The sequence below is a fragment of the Dama dama genome, chromosome 11, assembly GCF_033118175.1.
Source record: "Dama dama isolate Ldn47 chromosome 11, ASM3311817v1, whole genome shotgun sequence".
NCBI classification, from domain to species: domain Eukaryota; kingdom Metazoa; phylum Chordata; class Mammalia; order Artiodactyla; family Cervidae; genus Dama; species Dama dama.
Window position 1 is genome coordinate 31,565,907 of NC_083691.1, and position 14,972 is coordinate 31,580,878.

Genomic DNA, 14,972 nt, shown 5'->3' on the forward strand with positions numbered 1-14,972 from the left:
GCTCAGCCCAGGTATGTCTGAGTAGCTAGAGCAGGGGTGTGGGGGCCTCCACCCTCTGCCACGCTTTTCCACTTCCTTTTACACTTTTACTCTGAAGACTTATTCACTCTAAAGGTTTATTCTTTGTCTGTCCATCCATCCACCCATCCATCTGCTGTCAGTACTGACCAACATCAGATATTCACAGGTGAAGTGATAGGGAACCATGGGGTAGTGAGAGTGTAAAGGAAGACAGATCACTGGGTAAGAACAGGTAGAGAGAAGCTGATGGGGGAGGTGGGCCACAAGCCAGGTCTACAAGCCAGCCCACCATACCCCTTCCCCACTCCTCCAGAGTCCCTCGGTGACTCCCCGTAACCCTCAAATACCAGGCTCGTAGCAGGTGATCAACAAATGCTGGTTTGGTCAAATTCCCAACCCAGTGCCTGGCATTCAGAGCCATTTGGAGTCAGGGGTGCCTGGCCATTTCCTCTCCCCTCCTGTCTGGCTGGTCTGTATTCAGTCTCCCCCATACTATCTCATTCATCTCCATGTCTTTGCTAGTATGGAATCCCATGTTGCAATCACCCTTCCTCTCCACCTCCACATTCATCAATCTCCCTTTCTTCAGTGCCCAGCTTGTGGTCCACCTCCTCCATCAGCTGCTCTCTACCTGCGCTTAGCCTGTGATCTGTCTTCCTTTATTCTCTCACTACCACATGGTTTCCTGTCACCACCCGATGTTGGTCAATACTGACAGTGGATGGATGGGTGAATGGACGGTTGAATGTACATACAAAGACTAAACCTTCAGAGTGAATGAGTCTTCATAGTAAGACAATTGTTCTCTATGATAACATATTTTGCAGTTGCAATTGAGTGACTCGCCGAGAATCCTACACATATGTTGTTGTTGTGAAAGTCACTCAGTCGTGTCCGACTTTGCGACCCCGTGGACTAGACAGTCCATGGCATTTTCCAGGCCAGAATACTGGAGTGGGTAGCCTTTCCCTTCTCCAGGGAATCTTCCCAATCCAGGGCTTAAACCCAGGCCTCCTGCATTGCAGATGATTCTTTACCAGACGAGCCACAAGGGAACAAAAATGTTAGTCAGTTTTTGAAATTTTCATAGGAGATTATATTTGCTAACCGCCTTCTCTTGTTTTGAATATTTTCTGTGACATTTTTCTGAAGACTTGTTTGAATTACAGTGTTTTCTTCCCAGGGGACTTAAGCGGACCCTCTGGGAGGAGGGAGAGGAGAGGGGAGGGACAGTGAGTTCTTTCAGGTGATACTGGTGGCTCGTGAGGAATAGCCTCCATTGCTCACTGCTCCCCTTCAGTTAGCGGGTCTGTGCCTGCTTAGAGGCACAGAGCTTCCAGAGACCCTGGTAAGAATACGGGTGTCCTGAGGGAGTTTCTGCCCATTGGGACAGTCTTCTGAGAAGTGAAGGGGCTACCAGGTAACTGAGGAAGCTGAGGCTGCCACCTCCTCCCTCCCCCTCTCCACCTTCCTGAGCATTCTGTGCACTTCTGTCCCTTCTCCCACAGCGAGTGCCTGCCGAGGAGATCACCTACGAGACGCTGAAGAAGGCCATTGGTGAGTGGGAGGCCCCCGGGGAGAGGCAGGTAGGGCTGGGTCCTGGGGTGTGTGTGGCTGTGCTTGAGACTTGTCTGCTGCCCTCCCAAGCGTGGTTCACACAGATGTCAGAGGAGAGGCTGGCAGTTTCCTCTAAACCCTTCACAACTACCAAAGCTGCAATTAAAAGTCCCCCTCTCTTAACAGGGGTCAGTGTCCTATGCCAGGAACCCTTTTTCTACTAGCGGTTGCCATTAAAAGTAGCTGGTTGAGGGTTATGGCCAATCAGATGGTGAAAAAGAAATTTTAATTTGTATAAATACTTTGACAATTTTTTTGGTGGCGTATGATACAAAAGAGCAAGTTGATCAATGAAAGCTATTAAGACCAAATCCTATTAATATTTAATAATGGCAGTGGATTTTAAAATGCAGTCTTATTACCTCATCTGAATTATTGGATAGTGAAGTATCCCGAATTAGAGAATTTTTCTGCTGATAACAAATGTTTATTTTTGTCATCATTCATGGTACTCTTTCTGAATTTTTCACTGCTCTGTCTTTTTAAGTTGGGCATGATGAACATATTTCATACCCTTCTCTCTCTCTCTTTTTTTTTTTTCATTTTGGAGGCCATGAGGAATATGTAGAAGCCTTAAACTAAATGGCCTCAGACTGCTCTGCCATAGGGGTTTTTCATTGTCTTTTCCATTGTTGATGTCCCTTTTCACGTTACCCCCATAGTACTTCCTGCTCCAGAAACTTAGTTTAAGAGTCCCAGTGGCAGATATGTTAGTTAATGTTATTGTAGTAATAATTTCACAATACATATCTGTATCAAATCATAACGTCTGATGCTTTAAAATTATACCATGTTATATGTCAGTTAACTCTTGATAAAGATGGAAACATTTCATTTAAAGTCTCAAAGGAGTGGGAATGTACAATACATTTATGTGAGTGGGGAAGTGAATCATCATTTTGAAAAATAAAATTCTGAATAGGACAAACCAAAAAAAAAAAAGAGAGAGAGAGAGAAAGTCCCAGTAGCAAGTGCAGCTACATGGAGCTTTAGCCCCGATTAAGGGTCTACTTAACTAGTTTTCAGACTCTCAGGGAAGGGGGCTGAGCTCTTGGGCAGAATCAGGAAAGGGTCTAGCCCTCCCAGGACCAAGTGATAGCGCTGCACCCTCCATGCCACCCTGCCCCTCGTCGGCAGAGGGGAAAGCTGGTGGCCATCCGGGGCCACATCAGCGGGCAGGACCCACGTGCTGACCCGGCTCTCTGCCACAGTGGACAGCGTGGCTGTTGAGGAGCAAGAGCGAGAACGGCGGCGACAGGTGGTGGAGAAGTTCCAGAAGGCGCCCTTTGAGGAGATCGCAGCACACTGCGGGGCCCGGGTAAGTGAGGCGGAATGGGGCCCATCCCAGGAACAACTGGACGCAGGATGTGTGTCCAGAGCAGGACTGAACTTCTAGGAGATCTTGGTACCATTGCCACCTGACACTAGGATTTAAATCCCAACACTGCATTGATTCCCTACGAACCAAAAGCCTATTAGTCATACAACCCTCCAGACATCACAATTTTCATATAAGGGAGAAATCCTGACCTCAGCATCTCCTGTACTGAACAGATTATAATAATAATTGTCAGAGGAAGAACATAAATAGCACTCACTGTTCACCAGAGCATCTTCCATTTATTAGCTTATCTCCTTCTCATGATAACTCTGTGAGATTGCCATTAGGACTCTCACATTATGGAGTGATGACAGGAGGGGCTGTGACACAGGAAAGATGGCCAGCATTAGCTATGGGGCCGCTTCCAACTAGGGGACACTGGTGGGTAGAATGGAACAGCCTGGCCTTGGAGAAGAAATTTGAATGAGAAGACACCAGACAAGTAAAAAGACAGTCTGAAGTCTCTGGGTAAGGGAGGAGTGCAAACATTTCTTGAAAATGATAGACCAGGATTTGTTAGACCCAGGGTCCATCTTAGTAACAATGAAACATAATTGTAAATATCTGAAGTCTACAGATAATATACTTTATTGTACATTTTTCTCTCCATAAAAATGCATGTGACTTTCTAATATATGTACATATATTCAAACCTCTCATATAATAATTATATTAACATGCATTATGGTATATAAAAATAGAAGTAAGTATAATACAGATTTTCCTGGGTCTATATTATACTAAGTTCTTGTCCCATCTCAAGAGGTGCTTATTTTGTGAGCTCAGAGTTGAGCACAATCTCACTCTTTGTGTCCATGGGCTTAGTTGGAGCCAGAGGGGACCATAGAGAGTGTCTTCCCTAACACACGAGCTTTGCACAGCTGCTCCTTGGGAGTTAAGGAAAGAGCTGGAACCAGCTCCGAACCCCCAGACTCTGCCCAGCAGGCCCTGTTGCCTCACCTGGAGGAGCTAAGGGCCCTTCCAGAACTGCTGCTGAAGTCCTTTCTGGGGCGCCTGGCCTCTGTGCTGTCCCCGGCAGGCCTCTGCTGGGCCCCTCTGTCTGATCTGAACTCACTGTGAGGGTCCACTGATAAGCACTGGAAACAAGCTCACAGCAGTTTCTTTCTTTTTCTTTTCTTTTCTTTCTTTTTTTTTTTTTAGCTCACAGCAGTTTCTTTCCTAAGATTGCAGGTGCCCCATACCTCCAGTGCATGCTGGACCGATAGGCTTGGGAGTCAAGGTGTGGGGAACCCCCAGTTCACTTTCTTCTCTGTTTATCTCTAGGCATCACTGCTGCAGAGCAAACTCAATCAGATCTTTGAAATCACTATCCGGTAAGCGGCAGCCCTGGGCAGGGGATCCCCACTTCTGTGGCCCAGTGTAGGTACCCCTCCCCCCAAGTCCTCCTTTCACACCTATCTTTAGCCCTCCCTGCCCGCAGCCTCTGTCTCCAAGGCTCGGCCACCAGCTCTTCCCAGATAAGGAAACAGAGACTGAAGGGAGAAAGAGACAGCTCAGTGAACCCTGGAAAAGACCCAGGGGTCCTAGTGTCCCAAGCTAGTACTTTTACTTTCTAAAGCAACATCACTGTAGAACCAGCAATGAAGCTTGACTTCAAGCTGAAGATTCTAGAACAGCTTGAAACCTTGGAACCCACGGACTGACAAAATCTCTCGTCCCTATTCAAACAGAAACCTCAATCTCTGTTGCACAAGGTGGGACCCTTGGACCCCTTCCTCATGTCTTTCTCTTCCTTGTGTTTCTGCCCCAGACCCCCTCCAAGCCCATCAGGAACCATCACTGCAGCCTATGGCCAGCCTCAGAACCACTCGATCCCTGTCTATGAGATGAAGTTTCCTGATCTCTGCGTATACTGAATTCAAGATACCGCTTCTCTGAGGGGCAGGGTATGAGGGAGGAGCTCGCTTTCACGCCCATCCCTATGACATGGAAATCTAACTGGCATCTCAGAGAATAAGCACCTTGGACAGCAGCACCTCCCCAGTGAAGCAAGGTGGAGCCCCGGGCCCCCTCACCTCTGATGGGCCCCTCCCCTCCCCGCTTCCTCCTTGTCTTCCCTGTGGGAGATCCGGCCACCTGCCCCTCTGGGGCCAATAAGCATACCACCTGTGCCCTTTGTCTCCTCCTCTGTGTCAGCCCGGGGCCAAAAGTGAGGGGGTGGGGGTGGAGGGGAGGTCCTGCAGAGAGAGGCTGAGGTCCCAGGAAGCTGTGCTTAATGTAGTGAGTGATGGCTTTCACAGTGGAGGGGCGGGGGGATCTTGGGCAGGGAGCGGCACAGTTCCCATTCCCCCAGGAGGGAACTAGATGGAGACAGTTGGTCACAGGAAGCTGAAGACGTGATAAGGAGGAAGCGAGGCTGGCTCCTCCTGCAAAGCTGTGGCATGTGGGAGCTGGAAAACGGGGCGCTGATCTCCTCCAGAGCGTCCCCTCCTCCTCCCCCATTTGAGGGACCAAAGGCTTCCAAATCTTTGATGTCTCTTCCATTCCCTGACTCACCCTGCCAGTTGCCTTTCCTTGGTTCTTTCTAATGTTGGTTAATATTGAGCCCTTATAACAGGAGCTGGGATAGACACCCCATAACGGGGGTGGGGGGCAGCAGAGGATGAAGCTGCTGATAGAGAGGGCTGCTGCTCCCCAACTGCTGGCCTCCTGTAGGGAAGCAGCAGGCAGAAGTGGGCAAGTCTGTCCCCATCTGTAGCGTCTCCCCTCCTTCGTCCAGAGGAATGTTCTCCCAAGTTGATTCTCTCTCTTTGATGCCTTTCTTCCTGAAGATTCCAATGTGAGCCACCTCTGGCAGAACCTTCCCTGGGCCTCTTCCTGGGGAAGCACCCTCTGGCCCAGGGTAGCCCTTTGCTTCTTTTTCAGTCTAACCTCCTGTAACTTTTGAGCTGATATGACTCACAAGAAGGGAAGAATGGTCAAATGATTCCTCCCTGGAGAAACTGCTTTTGAAAAGAGGGAGGGTGAGTAGATTTCTTGACCCAAAGGAACCCCTTTTGAGGGTACAGTTTTAGACAGTGTGGGGTGGGGTCAGAAGCAGGCCATTTCTGCTAAGGAGAGGGCAGTCTTCTCGAGACGACAACCCCCCCCCCCCCCGGCCCCCAGATCACACCCCTGTGCACGGCCCAGCACAGGTGCACTGTGAGAGCCGGGTTATCAGAACAGAGAGGTATATTTGCCCAAACCAGAAGAATCTGAACCTAGGTAGTTTCTTACTGCATGTGCAGTAAACTTGTTGGATAGGGGGTCTGTCTGACCCTTATTCCTATAGTTTCCTGCCTTGATCGCTGCCTCTGTGCTGTGAGCCTGCAACTTGCAGAGGGTCTACATGACTCTGGGGCCAAGGGGGGCTGGCCCCTGCTCCCACCATGGCCTTTGGCTCTGTGCTATGGCTTTTGGCTAATGCTCAACCCAACTTTACAAGCATGGACTGAGATCTCTCTTTACTTTAATATCTCTTTATTAAGAAAACAAGATTAAAATAACTAGAAACAAACTTGAAGACAAGTAACCTTTGGAAGACATGTTGGAGAAAATCTAAATCTTGAACCACAATCATGTCTTCACTGGCTCTTCTCCTGCTCGGCTTTGACATGAGGCCCTGTTTCTCTCTCATGCTTCTCTGACTGTGGGGTCCACCCCGTGGCATCTGTACTCTGAGCCCTGCCTGGGGGTCCTGGCTCTGGGACATGGGAGTCATTTCCTAGAGCCTCCTTCTAGTGCCAGCCCCAGAACCAGAGACCTCCGGGTCTGTCTACTGTCTCTCCCTCATCCCCACCCTGGGAACAGAGTGAAGGAAAAGGTGCAGGATGTCTGTCTTCACTCCACTGCTGTTTCCTCTGTCTGAAACAGCTTTCTTTCTATGTCATCACTGCCTAGCAGAGATGTGCTGCTTTTGGAGACCTGACTGCGTCTTGAGTGGCCTTCTCAGTTTCAATTTAAAGTCACACTCAGTGGAATACTGGCTTGCCTGCTGACGTGCTGTAGAATCTGGCTTCTAGTCAAAGACGCCTCGGAATCAGAAAGTTTAAGATGAACATTAATTCAAACAATTCAATAATAAATTAAGCAGTCTCCTTCACCCTCCCCTGGCCCTCCCAAACCCTGGAAGAGAAGGCAAGCAGAGGATGGCGGGTACCCAGGCCTTCAGCCTAGCATCACTCTTCCTGCCTTCCAATCCCTACGGGATCTAGTGACACTGTCAAGTGACCAGCCCTCTTTGCTACCCTTCTGTGTTATGATTTTGAGTTAACAAAGCCATCCAAACCAGTTGCTCCCCCAAACCACTGAAGACTCATCTTCATGGGCAAGGGGTAGGGCCCATTGGCTCGAATGCTGACAGAACCCAGTAGCACAGATGTACTGGGGATTTGGAAATTCACTGAACTTGGTTGAGTCACATGAGTGTGTCAGAAGCAGCTGAGAGGAGAGCCCCAGTGTGACCCTGGAGGCTCCTTCTGGTTTTCCTTGCAAAGGGATCCACCATGGCCTGTGCCTGTTCCCATTTTCCTCTTTCTGAAAAGCAGAAATAAGTCATTTCTAGACTTCTGAACACCTCCTCCCCAGAGAAGGAGCCTGGGTGGATCAGAAGAAGAAACAGAAAAGTCCTCAGACATTCTCCTCTGTCCAGCCCTCCACCTCAAGCATCAGTATAGACGAATGAGCAGTGAAAACGCAGGGCTGGGACCATCTAAAGTACCTGAAGTGCAAGGGTCAAGGAGGCACTGCCCTTTGCTCCGGTGTTCTCAGTCCCAGAGGATATGTTTCAACTGGCTTAAGGATCAGAACAGCCTTGCAGTTGCTTTGATGCCTAAAAGGCCAGACCTCTTGGCTTCACTTGGGGCCCCTGGGTCAGGAAACCTTCCAGATACTATTCCATTGTCCCTGGGTAGAAAGTGTCTCATTGAGAAGTGAGGCTGTTTCTCCCAATTCCTTTTCATGACCATGAAATGGCAGCTGGCCAGTTGGGGCTTATGGGAAAAGACTAGACCTGAGCTGTTAGGCTGAATATTAAGTTTGATGGTAGACAGGGAGGGAGGCTCCTCAAGGCAGGCCACACCCAATGCTCTGGACCCATAGAGCCTGAAAAGGCAAGTTGTGCTGAAACAAGATATCTGCCTTATGTCCAGGGAGAAGGCTTAGGGCAGCGTGTTACTTCTTCATCTCATGACCCTAGAAACCTTCTAGTTAAAATGCCCCTTATCCCAAATCTAGCCTAGGACTGAAGTCTGCAGAAGAACGGTGATGGTGCGGCCTGCCAAGTGGGGGAGCGGGGAGGGGACACAGACCTGTGGGACGGCTCTGTGGTCTGTTTTCCATTCTGTCTTTTATCACCAACTAGGTTGACCAAGTCTTTTCTCCTTCAGGGGAACTTGGGGCCCCAGCCCATCACCTTCCCCTTTTGAGCTCTTCCTCCATGGCTGTTGATTCTGGCCTGTGGAGTGCAGGGCTGTAAATCCACAAATGCTGCAGCGTTACTCATACGTTATAACATGTCTGTGTCCACTTAAGACCTTCATGACCTGGTTGAGTGTGTGTGTGCCCATGCGTGTGCATGTGTGTATAATGTAGTTCATAGTTGACAGTGTTTGTATATAACTGCTGATATATTTATATGTGAGTGCAGAATTAGTGCCTGTGGAAGTTTTCTGTATTTTGAACTCATTGAATCAAAGTAATTTGAAGGAAGGGGAAGGAGGATTGGGGTGGGGGTGGGGGGTGTTCAGTGTGTAGGAAGAAGGACTCTTAGCAAGATTATTCTTTGGGACTATTAGTTGTGAATTCCCAGTGCCCTTTTCAAATAAATGTTAATGTTGTCACTGCACAGTTGTGTATTTGATTTCTTTAAAGTAAATGGTTTTTTGAGATGCAAACAGGATCTGAAAATACCACCAGCATTAACCACTGACATTTAGCCACCCCCACCTACCATTACTTTACTTGCCTTGAACGGAAGGGGAGTAAGTGAAAGGATGCTGCTGCTGCTGCTGCTGCTAAGTCGCTTCAGTCGTGTCCGACTCTGTGCGACCCCATAGATGGCAGCCCACCAGGCTCCACCGTCCCTGGGATTCTCCAGGCAAGAACACTGGAGTGGGTTGCCATTTCCTTCTCCAATGCATAAAAGTGAAAAGTGAAAGTGAAGTCGCTCAGTCGAGTCCGACTCTTAGCAACCCCATGGACTACAGCCTACCAGGCTCCTCCGTCTATGGGATTTTCCAGGCAAGAGTACTAGAGTGGGGTGCCATTGCCTTCTCCTAAAGACCCCTGGCCTCTGCCCTCGTGGAGCTTAGTTTCCTTGAACGAAAAGAGCACAATATGTGTGTGCAGTAAGAAACTTGCCATCCGAGCTGGACAGCATGCTCTCCAGTGCAGAGGGGCTGACTTCAGAAACCCTGAAAATGAGCAGGCTAGGCTGCAAAACATCCCATCTTTCCCAGCAGAAGTGGACTTGAGCCTGGATTCATGTTGGAAACAGTGTAACATTCAAAATAGAGGGGAATGGTGGAGAATTCCAGGCAGAAGATGGAGGAGGATGGAAAAAGTGATAAAACCAGGGAAGTGAAGTTTGGTAAGGAGAGTGAAACTGACAGAGAAGGGCCCTTGTATGTATCATGCCCAATTGTTTGGAATTGATGGAAGAGTGGCGGTGGGGTGATCGTGTCTTGAACCAACTAATGTGGAGAAAGCAAGATTTTGTATATATACATTAATATGAAGAGTTTGTACAATGGATTGGGGAAAAAGCAACTGGAGACCAGGATACCAGTTGGTTAGGAAGCTATTAGGCTAGTTGAGGCCTGAGCATGAAGAGAAGGCTGAAACTGGGCAACCTGGGGAACAGGGAGCTTGGGCATGACAAGCAGGTCAAGACAGACTTCAATTTTAAGCCCCAGAGGCTGGAAGAAGCATCTGTGCATACTTTATTTCTACAGACGTGTCTCCATGGGTATATGTCTGTGTGGGTGAGACCCTGTGTTTAGAGTATCTGAGGGTAGCCTGGGAGAGCAGTCAAATCTGAACGCATACCAATCCTCAGGTTTCACACTTAGCCTCTCAGTGATGAACAGATGACCTCTCCAGTTTCTCATTAACCCTCACATAGCACTCATAATAGGAAGGAATGAGAGAACTAAACTTTGGAGAAGTTCAGAGACTTGCCTAAGTTCTCACAGATCGCTAGATCCACACAGGCATTAACCACAGGCCCAGAGCCCTCCCAGTTCCCGCTGGGGCTCATCTGTGTCTCACTGGCTCTTGGACTTAGGTGGGAACCAGGGTAATAGGAAGAACCCTGTCTTTTGGAGGAATCATCAGCTGGCTGATCAGCCTTTTCGCACTCAATGGCGAGTGGGAAATGCAGCACACTGAACCAACACCTTATTTGACCCCTAGAAGACCCATTTGCTAGGGGCGGGGAGGAAGTTCCCTTTCCTTTGATTCTCAGTATATCCTGTGAAACATAGTAACACGTAGTCACATGGAAACCACTATCGCCCCTCCAATATGTGCTGCTCTTTACTTGATGGATATGCGTTTTTAATTCACCCAGTCAATATTCGTGAAACTTGAAAGGTTTTATTTCTTAACTACAGACAGCTTTAAGAGGTGGGACCTGGCGCCATCACTGCCTAGGCGAGTCCTCACCCGGGCTGCGAGGCGGCAGGAGGGCAGAAGAGAGGCCTTCGGGGTCAACTTTCCGCGGAGAAAGACCCCTGCCTGCTGCGCCCTCACTGGCCCTTCTTGTGGGCGTTCTTGATGATGGCGTTTTTGAACAGCGTGACAAGGGGCGTTAGGCTCTTCTCGGAGGTCATGAACCCGCCGTAGCGCTTGTCCTTGGGCGGGCTGCCCCAGCGGAAGTGTTCCATCTTATAGGGCCCCTCGTCCTTCTTCTCGGCCGCCTCAGCCTCCGCCACCAGGCCGTACTCCAGCTCAGCTCGGGCGGCTGCGCTCTCAGCCTGGGGCTCGGGGCCGCGCGCCTGCTCGAGCCTCTCCCCGGTCAGCTCCCTCTTGAATTCGAGGGGAAAGGCCTGGGCCGACTCGTCCTCGGCACCGTTGGGGTACACCTTCACCGGGCGCCGCTTCTTGCCCACCGGCTTGCCCCAGCGGAAGTGTTCCATGGAGTAAGAACGCTTGTCCTCGCGCGGACCCGTCTCGGCGCCATCGCCGCGGGGCCCGGGGCCTTCGCCCACCGCCACTTCCTCCTCGCGCTTCTGGGCCGCGCCGCCAAATCCGCTGCTGCTGCTGCTGCTACCGTTCCGACGGCCGAAGCGGTCCCAGCGGAAGTGGCCCATGACGTACTTCCGGGGGTTCTCAGTCAGCGGCTGCTCGTCGCCGTTGCCGGGGAACACCGGCGTCTCGGCCGAGAGGTCGGGCTTGCAGGCCCGGATGCACGCCTGCGGGAGAGCAGCGAGCGCGTCAGGCCCCGCCCACTCCGGGCCGCGGCGTTCCCCCGCCCCTCACGCGCGCCGCCTGCGCCCTCCACTCCCTCCGCACGTGCGGGGGTTACTGGGCGCCTGGGCGCTTGAGCCCACTGACTAACTGCGGAGGATATCTACCCATTCCCACCTCTGAGCATCCCCAGACGTCTGAGACTCAGCTCGGACAGCGCCTTTTTTGTCCCCTGGGCTCCTGGTACCCCTACCCGGCAGTTACAACAAAATCCCCATCCCACTCGATGGTGTACTTGCGTTGTAGCTTTGTGGGTAGTGTAAACGTCCTAAACTTTATAAGCCAGATATATAAGAATTCGTCAATAAATGGTAGGTGGGTGGTAGTTGTCGGCACTTAATGAATAGTGAGTAAATAAATATGGTTGAGTTCCAGTCTGGGAAGGGCTTTGGGTTGAAATTTGGGACAAGTCTGGCTTCCAGGGCCTGTAGTTTCAGTAATGCCTCAGCCGTACCCCAGTGGTCTGCAAACCTACCTCATGCCCTCCCCTAGCCATCTCCCTTCAAACTTGCCCACACCCATCTGGCACTTGCTCTGGTTCTTTCAGGTCTTCCGAGCTGATCCTGTCTTTGCCTCATCAGTGAGCTTAGGGAGGGGGCGACTCACTTCCCTGTGCCTTTCTAACTGGAAGGATAGGAAATCAGGATTATTTCCATCGCAGGGGTCATGGAGTCCTGTACATGGAGCCCTGTCTGATGTCTGTGACTAGACAACTGTGGCACACATTTGCTTAGGAAAATGACCTTGGGGCTGCAGCCTTGAGTTTTCAGTTACTTGGGACAACAAAGGAGGAAAAAGAAGGATCCCACCCACTCTGTTGAGTTGGGAACTTCATACTCCAGGAATTTAGAATTATAACACTGCAGAATAGTAACAGTGGAAAACAAAAATTATCTCATACTCCTCTCCCCTGGACACATAATGATACACAATTTCTCAGAGAGGAGAAAGGAACTTGGCAAGGTTCCACAGCCCATTGACAGAACTGGGACTGGGACTAGAACCTCCAGACTCTGACCACAGCCAGTGCTTCTTCCCTGATGAGCTCTCAACAGGAAAGACTGTGCAATGGGTGTCTTTAATCAAGAGTCTCTTGGGTCTCTCGGAAATAGAGCTCACAGGATTTGTAGGCTCTTTACTTCTATTTTATATTCTACATGCAACCTGATCTGTTTTTGAGAAAGTCTTTTTCCACCTTAACTCAGCTTCTCTACTGACAAAACACACAGAATGTAGTGATGTGCATTCCACCGTCGCCAGGCAGGTACAGGCAGTAGGATGGAACTCAGTCATGGCCATCAGTAGTGTTTCTTGTAGCCTTTAGTTGGTATTGTTCCTCATTTATACTTCCCAATACAAATAAATAATAACAAATACACACACAAGCTATGGTGACCCAGAGGGAGTTCCAGCCTGGCACAAAGGGCTTTTATATGCTATGGAAAGGCTGCAGAAGGTCAGTCCTTGAGAAGCAGAAGGCATTTGGCACCAGTTAGTGGAAAATAGCACCTGAGTTTTTCCTTCTAGAGATGGTTTGTGATATTATCTTCCTGACTTTGTAACTGGTAGCAGATAAAAGGAAAGTAAAATGGAATGGAAATGGAAAGCCATATGAGGTTATCTAAAAAGGAATAATTTGAAGGCTAAAAGATGGAATGAATAGGTAGGGTCAATCGAGGGAGCAATTATGGTTATTACTATCATTAGTATTGTTTATTTTAATGGCACTATCTCTAAATAGCTTAAAAGGAGTGGATCTCTTTACAAGAAGACAAGGCAGGAAGTAAAGATAATCAAGAAGACATTATGGACCAAACCCATCTCCCTGAAGCTGCTTCCTCCCTTCCTTGGCCCAATTCTTACTTCGCCCTAGAGGTCTATTCCTACCCTTGGTTGAGTTACCCATATCTCTGAAAATGAATCTCTCCTTTTGCATGCTCCTTTTTTTGTGCTGTCCCCACCCCAGTACCATTTGAAACCCAAATCAAGATGGCGGCCACAGCCCACGTACCAGCAGGTTACTTTCCGTGGTGAGATCCTGACACTGGCTGCTCTCCAGGCACCAACCACGCACTTCCATGGAGGCCTGAAGCAGCAAGGCCAGCAGCAGGGCGCCCGAACGACTGCTGCACAATCTCGGCATCTTCCAGGCTGGCTGAGGCTCTGCAGAGGCAAACAAGATGAGTGGGACCCCTGCAAGGAGCAGAACAATGTTGGCCACTCATCAGGAAGGACCATGAGCCAACATTAACAATACTCTCATTTGTGGAGCTCAAGGCTTTTTGAGGACAAGAGCAGCTCAAGGAGCAGGTTGGTGTGCAGGGTGGTCGTGTGAGTTGTAATAGGAGGGCAGTGGGACCTGGGTAAACTGCACAAATTTCCCTTTATCTCCTATTAAAAATTAGACCCCAAAGGATGTTAGGGTTGGAAGCTATTTTAGGGGTCATTTGGTATGGCCCCTTATTTGAGAGAGAAGGAAACTGAGACCCAGAGAGAGACAATGACTTGAGTTTTTCACAATGCGGTATGGCCAAGTTATCTTGTTTCCATCACTGATCTTTTCTATTTCCCCATCTTCAGGAAACTAAAGTTCTAACACTCGAGATTCAAGGAGTAACTTGGGGAAGACAAACGACTGTGAAACTCCTGCTCGAGATGGTCTACTCCTCTCCACCAGGATTCTATCATTCCTCAGAAACTCCACTTCCTATGAATAGTAGGTTTGCATAATGTCAAATGAAACCTCTGTCCAACTGAGCCAAAACCTCAGCCAACCCAGTTTGATGTCCTGTACATAAACCATTCAGGGAATTACTATTTCCTAGACCCCTGTGACTTTGGAGATTTATTTATTTATTTATTTATTTTATTTTTTTCTAATGTAGGAGAAATATACTACTACTCAACCTCTACTGGAAGGTTGGCAGCCCTGAGAACTCCTTTTTTAATGTAGCATGTTATGGACGTATTCCTGCTTCCAAAGGAATGAGAAGCAGACATTTTGGAGATTTATTTTTAAAGTAGACCCCCCATTTAAAACTGGTTCATCTCCTGAATACAATATACGTCAGACCTCCTCTTGTTCTCTGAGTCTCTCAAATATAGTCTGAAATAGCTGGACTTAAAAAAAAAAAAAAGAAATAGCTGGACTTGAAGATGCTGTTGGTGTGGAAAGGAAGGACATGATCACACAGAGCAGAAGAGAACTGCATCACATCATGAACACCTGCCAAAGACACTTTCTCAGAGAAATCAGGAAGCACCACTGGGCAGATGCTTAATTAAAGAGGTCCAGATGCAGTAAAATGGAGAATCAATGCTGCCTTTTGCCCGCTGTTCCCAACATTTTCCCCATCCCTCTAGCTTTCACACTGCCCTGCCACCCCTCACAAAGGTCTTCCCTCCAAAATGACCCTGAGCCCTGTCACCATGCACGCCACAGTCATTCTAGATTTCAGGTCTTTTCAACCCAGCCATTATGGAA

General features: G+C 49.0%; 2 protein-coding genes and 1 non-coding gene across 8 annotated transcripts in view; 1 reads left to right on the plus strand and 2 right to left on the minus strand.

Annotated features, from left to right (window-relative positions):
* The window catches only part of EFR3B (EFR3 homolog B), a 95,484-nt gene extending 86,620 nt beyond the window's left edge, over window positions 1-8,864 (plus strand). For all 6 annotated transcript variants that reach the window (XM_061154940.1, XM_061154941.1, XM_061154942.1 and 3 more), the window contains 4 exons: window positions 1,530-1,578; window positions 2,850-2,956; window positions 4,304-4,353; window positions 4,791-8,864. In XM_061154940.1, coding sequence (XP_061010923.1) covers window positions 1,530-1,578; window positions 2,850-2,956; window positions 4,304-4,353; window positions 4,791-4,896 — 312 coding nt within the window. In that variant the 3' untranslated portion in view covers window positions 4,897-8,864. The remainder of the gene's footprint in view (window positions 1-1,529; window positions 1,579-2,849; window positions 2,957-4,303; window positions 4,354-4,790) is intronic.
* Window positions 8,865-10,595: 1,731 nt separating this feature from the next.
* POMC (proopiomelanocortin) lies at window positions 10,596-13,631 on the minus strand. The gene is made up of 2 exons (XM_061156214.1): window positions 13,500-13,631; window positions 10,596-11,433 (listed from the first exon to the last, which is right to left on the minus strand). Exons 1-2 carry the CDS (start codon window positions 13,629-13,631, stop codon window positions 10,768-10,770), a joined length of 798 nt encoding a protein of 265 aa, XP_061012197.1. The 3' UTR covers window positions 10,596-10,767.
* A 734-nt stretch (window positions 13,632-14,365) lies between these two features.
* Window positions 14,366-14,501, minus strand: LOC133065748 (small nucleolar RNA U109). Its single transcript, XR_009695004.1, has one exon. It is a non-coding gene; the product is annotated as a small nucleolar RNA U109 (small nucleolar RNA).
* Window positions 14,502-14,972: the final 471 nt, after the last annotated feature.